Source organism: Sminthopsis crassicaudata, chromosome 2 (genome assembly GCF_048593235.1).
Source record: "Sminthopsis crassicaudata isolate SCR6 chromosome 2, ASM4859323v1, whole genome shotgun sequence".
NCBI lineage: Eukaryota > Metazoa > Chordata > Mammalia > Dasyuromorphia > Dasyuridae > Sminthopsis > Sminthopsis crassicaudata.
In genome coordinates, this window is record NC_133618.1 from 443,225,505 (window position 1) to 443,238,114 (window position 12,610).

Consider the following 12,610-nt stretch of genomic DNA (forward strand, 5'->3'; position numbering starts at 1 on the left):
TTTACTACATTTAATAGTAGAGAAAAATCCTTCATTTGAATCAAGATCCAATCATTATGCTACTTTTGGCATAGGATAACTTTAGTTTTATTGTTTATATTCTGAATATCCAACTCATGTTTCTGCTCATCACAAGGATACAGTAGTATAATACATAAAGAGGATCTCTAGACTGAGATGACCAATATATGAATAGTCACAGAAATTAAAAATGTTATTATACAATAAATAAACTTATACCATGCCTAAAAGGAAAAATTAACATTCCCCAAAATTAAGGATTGTGACAAGAGACGTGATTAATGGGCTCTCTAAAGGCTGGCTGGTTTGAGTTACGTTTTATGAGCAACCTGTGTTTTCTATATGCCCTTGTTGAATTAGCAATAGAACTACACATTAGTTTTAAGACTCCCTCTTGGATAGGGACATCATAATGTTTTTTAATTGGGGCTGATAAAAAACACAGTACCACTTGTAGGTTCATGAGAGAAGTGAGTTGTGAAATTGGGTTTTCATTAAACATAATGATGGAAAATTAAGCATAGTACGTCTACTGGAAATGGTCCAAGATTGAAAAGGTGGTTTTTCTACATTAGAGGAGGTTAATAAGGGGATAGGTGAAATACAAAACATTGGAGAAAAGCCTCCAATGAGCTAAATTAATCAACCTTGAAATTCCTTCTATTCAGAATCCTCATACTGTCTTTCATTAGTCCTGGCATCATAAGTCATTACACATGTTTTTAAACTTTTGCTCTAAAATTCCAAATGTGATTTTTGTTTCATTCACCATGATATTTTTGACACTGAATTTCTATGACAATAGTTGGCATTTATAAAGCATTTTGAGGTTTAAAAAGTACTTCCCATGGATATGATCATTTGAATCTCCCAACAATCCAAAGAGGTAACCGGCGCAAATGTTATCACCCCATTTGTAGCTGAAGATACAGAAACTCAGAGAATTAATGGGACTTTCCCATAGTCATATAGATGATTAGTATTAGGTATAGGATTAAGTTTTCAGTCCATCATCATTACAACTATATCCCATCTAAGAAAGTGTTTGAAGAAAAACATGGATATATTCATTGTTTTGACTTTAAAAAATGTTAAGCATCTCATAGTATATTGAGTAAATTTTTCATCATAAAAAAATGATTAGGATAGTAGACAACTGGAGATAATGATATGCAAGGATCTATTTAAACAACTAGAGATTAGCTCATAGCCCAAAGAATTTAGAGGGTTCAGGATCATTCTGTCAAGTGTTGAGAAAATTGTCACTTAAAATGTTTTTCTGATTGATTCCACCAATTATTTGAAGAGAAACAGTATAGTCAGAGACTTCCATTCATACTATGCAAAAGTGGAATGAGAAGAAAATAGCAGATTCTCCTTCCCTTGAGATCGTAAGGAAGTTGGATTATCATGTGTCAAGGTTATTGTATGAAATTTCAGGCACTATTCAAACTTGATGCCCTCTGAGGGGCATTTACAACAACAAGGACAACTACAACAATACTTTGTGTTTATATAATTCTTTAATATTTTTAAAGCTTTATATATATGTATATATATATATACATATATATAAAATCTCATTTGATCCTTCACAAGGCTAGAAAAAAATTATATGTGTATAGTATGGGAGAGTGAAAAATCAAGGAGGATTCCTATTTTTGAGCCTAAATAATTAGAAGAATGATGGTACCCTTGAAAGAAATGGGGAAATTAAGAAGAAAGGTGAATTCTCCAATAACAATGTTGAATTCTGTTTTACAAATGTTATATTTGAGATATTTTTAGGATATACAATTACAAATATTCGATAGATAGTTGTTTTGTTTTTTTTTTTTTTTTTGCAAGACTAGTGCTCTTGAAAGAAACTAGCATCGGAAAGGAAGATCTAGGAATACTATGCATAGATCATAGGAGTTAATGAGTTCACTTAGAGAAATAGTTTAGAAAAAAGAGATTCTGAAATAGAGATTTATGTTATATTTGACCTTTGGAAGCAGAACATGAATGATGATCTAGCAAAAGAGATGGAGAAGGAGCAGTAAGACAACTGAGAGTAGTGCATGAAAATCCAGAGAGGATAGAGTATCTAAGAAAAGGAAGGGGTTAACAGTATCATAGGGTACATAAAAGTCAAGAAGTATAAACACTGAGAAAGAGTCCTTAGATTTGGCAATTAAGAGATCATTTATAAGTTCAGAGAGAGTAGGTTCAGTTCTGTGACAAAGGTAGAAATCAGAATGCAAAAGGCTAAGAAGGGAGTGGGAAGAAAATAAGTAAAAATCCTGAGTATAGTCAGGTTTCCTTCTTTAGGAGTTTGACTATGAAAGATAGAAGAAATATAGGATATTAGAATGGAAGGATTATCAAATTATAATAAAAATATCATAGATTTTTGTCATTATTGACATTGACATGGGCAACGCATACATAGTTAATCCAATATTTTGTTCATGTCTGTGACAAATTCTTATTTCTCCATTAAAATTCCAAGAGAAATAAGGAAAACAAAGATTTATTAAGTACCTTCTACCTTACATACACTATGCTGAACACTTTGCAAACATTTATTTTACAACAACTTTCACAACAACTCAGGAGGCAGGTGCTACCGTTATCTCCAATTTACATGGATGAAAATGAATCAAAGAAAAATCAAGCAATTTATCCAGGGTGACATAATAGTAGTGTATGAGGCTGTATTTGAACTAAGGATTTCCTCACTAGGCCTGGATCTACTATGCTATCTAGCACTACCAAGAGAAAGGTTCTTAACTTTTCTTATATATCGTTGATCCTTTTGTCAGTCTAGTATACCTAGGGACCCCTTCTCAGAATAATGTTTTTTAACTGCATAAAATTCAGAGGAATACAAAGTAAATCAACTAATTTGAAATGCAGTCATGAAAATATTTTAAGACAATATTTTAAAAATAGGGGACCCAAAATATATAGAGAATTGACTCTAATATATAGGTAATCAAGCCAATCTCCAATTGATAGTCAAAGGATAGGAACAGACAATTCTCAGATAAAGAAATTGAGACTATTTCTAGTCATATGAAAAGATGCTCCAAATCATTAATAATCAGAGAAATGCAAATTAAGACAATTCTGAGATATCACTATACACCTGTCAGATTGGCTAGAATGACAGGGAAAGGTAATGCAGAATGTTGGAGGGGATATGGGAAAACAGGGACACTGATACATTGTTGGTGGAACTATGAATACATACATCCATTCTGGAGAGCAATTTGGAACTATGCTCAAAAAGTTATCAAACTGTGCATACCCTTTGATCCAGCAGTGTTACTACTGGGCTTATATCCCAAAGAGATCTTAAAGGAAAGTATGTGCAAGAATGTTTGTGGCAGCCCTCTTTGTAGTGGCCAGAAACTGGAAACTACATGGATGCCCATCAATTGGAGATTGGCAGAATAAATTGTGGTCTATGAATTTTATGGAATATTATTGTTCTGTAAGAAATGACCAACAGGATGATTTCAGAAAGGCCTGGAGAGACTTACATGGACTGATGCTGAGTGAAATTAGCAGGAACAGGAGATCATTATATACTTCAACAACAATACTGTATGATGATCAATTCTGGTGGACATGGCCCTCTCCAACAATGAGATGAACCAAATCAGTTCCAATAGAGCAGTAATGAACTGAACCAGCTACAATCAGAGAAAGAACTCTGGGAGATGACTATGAACCACTACATAGAATTTCCAATCCCTCTAATTTTGTCCGCCTGCATTTTGGATTTCCTTCACAGGCTAAATGTACACTATTTTAAAGTCCGATTCTTTTGTTCAGCAAACCAACTGTTTGGTCATGTATACATATATTGTATTTAATTTAGACTCTAACATATTTAACATGCATTGGTCAACCTGCCATCTGGTGGGGGGGAAGGAGGGGGAAAAATTGGAACAAATGGTTTGGCAATTGTCAATGTTGTAAAATTACCCATGCAAATATCTGGTAAATAAAAACTATTAAATTTTTTAAAAATTAAATAAATACATAAATAAATAAATGAAAAACTAAGGGACCCTAGTTAAAGCCCTTGCCATATTCCCTTCTTTAGAAATGTGGTCTACTTTCATGGTTCTTTCAATCAGGAAATTAAATACAACCCATACTGAAACAACAAGCAGAGTACTGTGTATATATACTCACTAGGTATATCCTTAGAAAAGTGTGCTCCCTCCACCTGTACAGATCACAACTACTCAGCACCCTCTCTTTCTGTTTAATTCTTATGTGTGATTCATATCTCTATAAGTTCCTCATTGCTCCATAGTAGAGCTAACTAGCAAACTTAAGACATACTTGTAAGCTCCTAATATATCTTATAGCTACCCAGCAGTTGAACTGTCCATCTGTTATCTTTCCTTTTAGCTATATATGATCATCCTGTCTCCTTTTCCATCCCCTCTCACCCATTACTGCTTGTCTTTTGCCTACTGGAAAAAGAGACAGGAAAAGACGAGATTTACATGAACTGATGCTAAGCGAAATGACCAGAACCAGGAGATAATTGTACAAAGCAATAGCAAGATTATACAATGATCAATTTTGATGGACATGGCTCTTTTCAACAATGAGATCATTCAGGCCAGTTCTAATGGTCTTGTGATGAAGTAAGCCATCTGCACCCAGAGAAAGGATTATGGGAGCTGAGTGTGGATGACAACATAGTATTTTCATACTTTTTTGTTATTTGCTTGAATTTTATCTTCTTTCTCATTTTTTTTCTTTTTTGATCTGATTTTTCTTATACAGCATAAGAATTGTGGAAATATATATAGAAGAATTGCAAATGTTTAACATATATTGGATTACTTGCTGTCTAAAGGAGAAGGTGGGGGAAGATAGGGAAAAAATTGGAACACAAGGTTTTGTAAGGGTGAATGTTGAAAATTATCTATGCATTTGTTTTGAAAATAAAAAGCTTTTTAAAAACTCAGTAGATATAAGCCCATGAATGGGTAAGTCACTTTCCCTCTCAAAACCTCATTTTCTATATCTGTAAGATGGAAATAAAATTTATAATAGCTACTTCACAGAGTGATTTTGAGGATAAAACAGATAATAAATGTAAAGTGATTTACTAGCTTTAAAATATTATTTAAAATATGTTTATTATATGAATAAGTATGATACAATATAGAGTGAGACAAGTGCAAAGATATAGGCAGTGATTTTTGACATGAATGGGGTTAGGAGGAATCAATTAGTAAATGAAGATGAGGACATAGAAGACCATTCTAAACACATGATGACATGAGCAAATTTCCAGAGAAAGAAAATGATAGGATTAAAAGAAGGTATTGTCAGCTTTGGCTAGAATATACACTGCAAGAAGAAGAGTAGTATGAAATGGCTGAAAGTTAAGTTAGAACCAAGTCATGGGGGGGAGGGGTGAAGGAAGAGATAGAGAAGTGAGTGATCTTAAATGCCTTTCTCAGGAACATATACTTTATTCGATAAGCAATTAGGAGTTATGGGAAGTTTTTGTGATCAGAAAGATTAATTAGGAATAATACTTAAGCAACTAGCTACCAAAAGGGTAAATTGAGTCAGCTTTTGCCTACAGGTAGAAAACACCATTTGAAGGTTATTTGTGTAATCTAGGTAAGAAGAGAAAAATGCCTTTATTTGGGTAGTTGCAGGAAGGAGAGAGAAGATAGGTATGATAAATAAATGTTCTCTGGTCATATACCCTCTCCAAATAGAAAGGACCTAGGGTTTCCATATTCTGAAGCTTACCACTTGCACTCTCACATCTATCTAGCAGCCTGTCTGTTTCTGCTGCTCTTGGACTCTTTTACAGATTACCCTGGGATACTCCACTGGTGTGTCATCCCTTTAGGCTGCCTCAAGAAAACGTACCACTGCTCTGTTGCTTCCTCAGGTCAGCTTCTGCCAGGCTGCCCAAGCAAGGAGCAAAGAAAAAAGTTCAAGGACAGAGGAGAGAGGTGGCTAGTGGGTGACTGTTTGTTTTGCCTCCCTCTCTCTGAAACAGGCAGCAGCCGTGGGGAGTTGGCGCAGCCCACACTGACCATCCAGACCCATCCGTACAGAAGCTGTGAGCCAGTGGAAATGTCCTACCCCCGGGACCAGTTCCAACCTGCAATCCGCGTAGCGGACCTACTGCAGCACATCACGCAGATGAAGCGCGGTCAAGGCTATGGCTTCAAGGAGGAATACGAGGTGAGAAACCAGGGGAGGAGACAGGAGAGGGGAACTCAGTGCTCACTGTCAATCAGACTGAGGAAGCTGATTTCCGTGCCATCATCCAGGCTAAGAAGCAGCTCACTTTAGAGGCGTTGCGCCTCACTGACCCTTTGCGCACCTACAACCTTCTGGATGTTATCCCAGATGTAGACTGTAAGGACTTCTTAAAGTAGACACACTAATTTGAAATTTCAGTTTAATGCAACCTGCTCTGGACCGTTATTTGTTGTCTTTGTTTTTAATTTTTTTTTTATTAATGTTCTTTTTACAAATATCTCTCCCTTCCCAGTGACTGCCCTACCCAACTGAGCCTTACCTTGTAACAAAGAACTATTCCTAAGCAAACCGATCCAGTAGATTGGCCATGTCTGACAATGTCTTCGTTGTGCACCTGTAGGTTACCACCTCTCTGCAAAGAAGTGGGAGAGATGCTTCACCATCAGCCCTCTGGCATGATTAAGCGAGGTGTTGTTCAAAGTTCAAATGTTTTACAGCGTTCTTTTCTAATGTTATTGCTTCACCCTGTTTATTAAATAAGTGCATACTAGAGACAACAATGGAAAGTGCACGGAATTTGGAGACAGGGGCTCTGGGTTCATAGCCTGCCTTTATCACTGCTACCGGTGTGGCTGTGGGTAAGTTTTGTTACTTGTCACAACCTCCACTGTAAAATGAGGGGGCTGCCATAGATGATGCTGAAAGTCCACTCCAACTCCAAGTCTGGACTCATGAACCTAAGTAGGAGGGCACTGCTTACTGATAAGAGAGCACTGAGCTGGGAACCAGGAGCCACCTCAGGTCTAGTCCCTCCCCCTCTCCCTACCTTTTCCTCTCCTTCCTTTTTTCTTCCTTTCCCTCTCCCTCTTCCTCTTTCTTTGTTTCCTTCTCCCTCTCCCTCATCTTTCTCCTTCTCCCTTGTCTTTCTCCCTCTCCCCCGTCTTTCTCCTTCTCCCCTTCTCTCCTTCTTCCTCTCCTTCTTTCTTCCCCCCCTCCTCCCTCTCCCTCTCCCTCTCTTCTTCTTCCTCTTTATTTTTTTCCTCTCCTTCTCTCCCTTTCCTCTCCCTCGTTCACTCTCCTTTTCCCTCTCCTTTTCTTCTCCCCCTCCCTCTCCCCACTTTCAGCTGCTTAACTGTGTGTTCCTGGTTTTAAGCACAACAACCTAAAACTAATTCAGAATTGAACACATAATGAATCTGAGTTGTTTCTGGCAGCAGCTTGCTGTGTTGCATCATGCAACTTCACTGCAGTGTCAGTTCTGAACACACAACCTGTACTTTGCATTGCATGTGCACAAACACTGCCATAAATACCTTAACTCAGATTTGCGCTGGGATCGCTTAAAAATTTCTTGGGCCAAAAGGAGTATAGGGGAGTTTAAGAAAGCCTGGTATATATAATGTTCCACTTCATCAAAGAAATGAGAAAAAGAGGTACCTTCTAAAAATTACTTTCAAAAATCCATAAAACTAACAATTTCTTGACATTTACCCTAATTTCCTAAAAATTGAGAGCAAAAAACGTTGTAGTTAATTGAGCCTCTAATCTAATAAAATTTGACTGAAAGAAATTTGTCCCAGCCTCCCAGAACCATTCAGATGTCACCAACCATCCTCAATTCATATGCAAATATCACATACATATTATGCCTTTAGACACATGCATAAATGTGCCTTGAATGGAATTGTTGCACAATTCACTTTATAGAATGACTCCAGTAAACATTATTTTTTAACATTACAGTACTTTAATAAATATATGCAAATCCCACATACACACTTCTTTAAAGAAATGAGGAAGCCATGAATGTGAAAAATGTTGCAAATAACATCAGAAGCCATTTCTGTGGTGCTTGGTTTTGCTTAATTGTTTTTCTTCATTACAAAGGAAAAACTAACGTGTATGGAGAATGCTGAAGAGAGAACTATACACAATACCTACTAGGATATTTTTTAAATGGCATCAATAAAGCTTTTAAATTAAAATAAAATGACCTCTTCAAGGGGAAGAGAGTAGAATCGGTGAACTATAGGCTAAGGATTATTATTTCCAATTCTGGCAAAATTCTAGGATATGCTGTTAAAGGGATAAATGACAATCTAGAAAAGGAAATGGTAATCACCAGGAGCTCACATGATTTCAGAAAGATCTAGTCATGTCAGCCTAATCTCATTTCTATTTTTGACACAGATTTGCCAGATTGGTAGATCAGGGAAGTGCTTTCTTTAGCTGTGATTTACCTAGATTTTAGCAAAGCATTGACAACATCTGTCTTTCTCTTCAATATAAAATGAATAGATACATGCTAGTCAGTAGTACAGTGAGGTAGACCAAACTGTGGATGGCTGGATCCAAATAATAGTCATTGATTGTTTGAAGGTCAATATGGAAGTACTGAAGCAGAGTCCTCTTCCTCTGGAGTGGGTTGGGCTCTGTGCTACTTGACTAGTGACTTTTATAAAGATGCCAATGGCACCTTTATCCAAGCACAGTGACTGACAGAGCCCAAATCCACAAAAATCTTACTGGGCTGGAATGCTGACCTAAATCTAATAATAATAAATGAATTTAATAGGAATAAATGTCAAGTCTTATACTTGGGTTCAAAAAAATCAATTTCACAAAAATAAGGTGAAAGACTGGATAGTTTATTTAAAAAGATCTTACGGTTTTCTTTTTTTTCTTTGAATAGTTTATCTTTTCTCCAATTACATGTAAAAACAATTTTTGACATTCACTTTTTAAAAAAAAAATTGAGTTTCAAATTCTTTTCCTTCTTTTCCTTCTCCCCTTAGTGTAAAGGGAAGCAATTTGACATAGGTTATACATGTATAGTCATGTAAAGCATTTCTATATGAGAATGTTGTAAAAGAAAACATTGACCAAAAAAATCCAAGAAAAATTTTAAAAGTATAAGAAATTATGCACTGAGGTGTATTCATTCTCCATGAGTTATTTCTCTGGAGAGGGATAGCATTTTTCATCATAAATTCTTCAGAATTGCTTTGGATCATTGTATTACTAGGAATCGCTAAATAATTCACTATTAGATTTTGAGATTTTCAAGAAATACCAGCTCAGTGATTCAGTCTACAAATCCAAGGAACTCATGGAACTTTAGATGGTAAGACATTCTGTTCTTCCTTTGTCAAAGCATATACAGAACTCTATGTGCATTAATAGATGCCAAATTTTACAAGGTAGAAAATCATCCAGAAGAGGGCAAGCAGGAAGGGAAGGGGCAACAAATCATGATGTTTAGCATGAAATAAGCAAATAAACAAGCATTTATTACATGAACAAATAGTTATTAACTGCTCTTATGTGTCAGGATTGTTCTATCTGCCATACACTGGGGTACAAAGAATAAGCAAAAAGTCAATCTTTGCTCTCAAGAAATTTACTTCCCAATTGGGGTAGACAACACATGAAAACAGGCTGAAAAGTAGGAGGAAAGAAGGAACCCTAGAATGGGCATAATGACTAAGTCCATAAAAATTAGAAGCATTCCAGTGAAGAGAATGAAACAAGATTAGCCCAGTTCTGTTCCCAAAATGGAGGCTTGGGAGAGAACTAATCAATAGGAGAAGGGGGTCAGTATTGTAGGACAATATTCCAGGGTGAGAAGGCAGTTGAGATATGATAGTGAAATCCAAGCATCAGAATCACAGTTAGAAATAAAATGAAGCTTGGTGAGTCATAGAGGAGAAGACATAGGTAGAGCATTGTCACTATCTTCATGTCTACATAGGATTACCATTTAGAAGAAGGTTTAGATTTGCTTTTCTAGACCTTTTAAAACAGAATTAGTAGTAATGTGTAGAAATGAAATCAACACATTTAAAGATAATGTAAGAAGAAAAAACAAAAAAACTTCCTAACTATTAGAACTATCCAAAAGTGAGATAGGTTTTTTGGGGGATGTAGATTTTTCCCTTCTCTCTAAATGCTCAAAGACTGGATGAGAAGTTAATGTTTTTATATATGGATTATATCATCAACCCAAGAGAAAAATTTTATTGAGGTCATACTAGATTTCCGTTAAGGTCTTTTCCAAATCAAAAGTCAATCAAATTCAGCTCAACAAACATTTATTAAGCCTCTATTACATCTAAGGCATTGTACTGGATCAGGAATTAGGTTGATATAGGGATATAAAGAAAAAAAAAAATTGAACCATCCTTGCATACAAAAAGCTGACATTGTACTATTGGGTTACAATCTGTGTACAGATAACTACAATGTGAGGATCATTGATCTAGGCTTGCCGGGGAATGCAAGAGTTGACTAAATCCAAGTCCCCCATTATATGAATGAAATATAGTAATCTGTCTACACAGGGAATAAGAGGTAGAGATGGGATTTGAAGACAGGTCCTCAGATTACAAAGGCCAGCTATAGAACTTCATATCTCAATTTAGGAAGACCTGAGTTCAATCCAACCTCAGACACTTCCGAGCAATGTGACCCTGAGCAAATCACTGGCCTCATACCTTGGCTATTACAATAATCTTTGTGTTAGTCTCTTAGCGCAGTCTCCTCCAATTCCAATCCATCTTCCATTCATTTGCAGGGTCTGACCATGTGGCTCTGACCATTCATCTAATTTCTCGTCCTACACACATACCCTGGTTCTGTGAGTTCCAATGAATCCCTCTAATTTCTAAGTTAAGATATAAAGTATACTAACATCTAAAGTTCTTTATAATCAGGTCCCTTCATACCTTTCTAGCTTTCTTACAGCTGACTATGTTCTTCCCACTCTGCAGTTCCACTATATTGACTCACTTGACACTTCCATCTTCTGCTCTTTGTTTTTCACTGACTGTTCCCATACTTAAAATAATTTGCCCCCTCATCTGTGCTTCATAATTTCCCTGTCTTGCTTCAAGGATAAGATGAAAATCCAATTTCTATGTAAGGTCTTTCCTGATTCCCAACACTATCCCTTGCCAACTGATAATGCCTTCTCCTTTCAGATTCAGTTACATGATACAGTGGATAGGGTGCCAGGCCTGGAGTCAGTTCCTGAGTTTAGATCTGACCTCAAATACTTAATTACCTCTGTGACAGAAAGCTAATCACTTAACTCCCTTTGCCTCAGTTTCCTTGTCTGTAAAATGAGATGCAGAAGAAAATGATAAACAACTTTAATTTCTTTGCCAAGAAAACACCAAAACTCAAAAAAAGTCACAAACGTGACTGAACAATTCTTTTTACATCTTATAGATCACCCGTTGTTTACATACTTCTGCCATTTGAATATAAGCTTTTCAAAGTCAAGGATTATTTATTTACCTTTCTTTATAACTCCAGTACTTATTGTAGTACCTAGTACAATAGTATGTGCTCAATAAATGCTTAGTGACTAATTGAAGTCAGTTAAAGTAGCTTCTGATCAGGTGCATCAGTCCCCAGAGTATCTTGCCTTGGCCTTGGTCCTAGAATCTAAGCTAATAAGTTAACAATCTAGGCTAAGAGTGAGTAGCAAACACTTAAAGCTGCCATCTAAAGAAACATAATACCTTTCCTGAGTTCCCCCTTTCTTGAAAACTTTACACAATCCTTATCAGACCTCTAAATGATCCTATGAAGTCATGGAAACCTTTTGAGGCACAAACTGCTAGAAACACAATATCATAGACTCCTAGAAAGTCATAGCTATATCCATCTTCATTTAACAGGCTAGTAGCTGGACACCCAATGAAGGTACCTAAGGGCACGTAACAATGTAGTAGCCAATCTAGAACCCAGATCTTTTGATTCCCTGGCTAGTGAACCTGTCTGCTCTGCTATTACCAGAAGGTAATAGCATTAGGAAAACAGTAATCCCCTCTGAAGCAGGAAGAGTGGTGACAAAGGCTCTCCAAAGTAGAGGGGATGAAGAATAAGGAATAAAACATGAGAAATGAAGAAGGCAATGAGAAAAGGGCTTTATGATGGAGGGATAAGAAGGAGTGAGAATTGGTAATGAGGCGAACTCGTTTCCAGGCAGTCTGTAATTGTAATGAATGAAACAAGCATGGCAGGGTGGCCATAAGGTAATATGTTATTACAGCTCCATTAAAACTATTTAAAGAAGCCAGGAACAGCTGTGAGAAATATGATGTAACTTAATGAAGGGAAAACATTTGCTCATTTTTCAGCACTGGAAGGCCACATTCTGTGGTTAAGGTTATGAAGGCAGCATCTCCCTGAATCATCTTTCAGGGCCATGTTGGTGTGCTTAGGACACTGTGTTGTCTAGAAAGGGAAATTATTTAGTAGCTGAGCTAGAAAAGGTCTTTATGATTACATAGCACAGCCTCCTCATTTTACAGATGGGTAAACTGAGGACATG

At 36.5% G+C, this 12,610-nt stretch overlaps 1 protein-coding gene across 10 annotated transcripts in view; it reads left to right on the top strand.

Moving 5' to 3' along the window:
- Positions 1–12,610, top strand: part of PTPRT (protein tyrosine phosphatase receptor type T) — a 1,285,960-nt gene that overhangs the window by 1,179,109 nt on the left and 94,241 nt on the right. For all 10 annotated transcript variants that reach the window (XM_074292616.1, XM_074292619.1, XM_074292617.1 and 7 more), the window contains one exon: positions 6,062–6,249. In XM_074292616.1, coding sequence (XP_074148717.1) covers positions 6,062–6,249 — 188 coding nt within the window. The remainder of the gene's footprint in view (positions 1–6,061; positions 6,250–12,610) is intronic.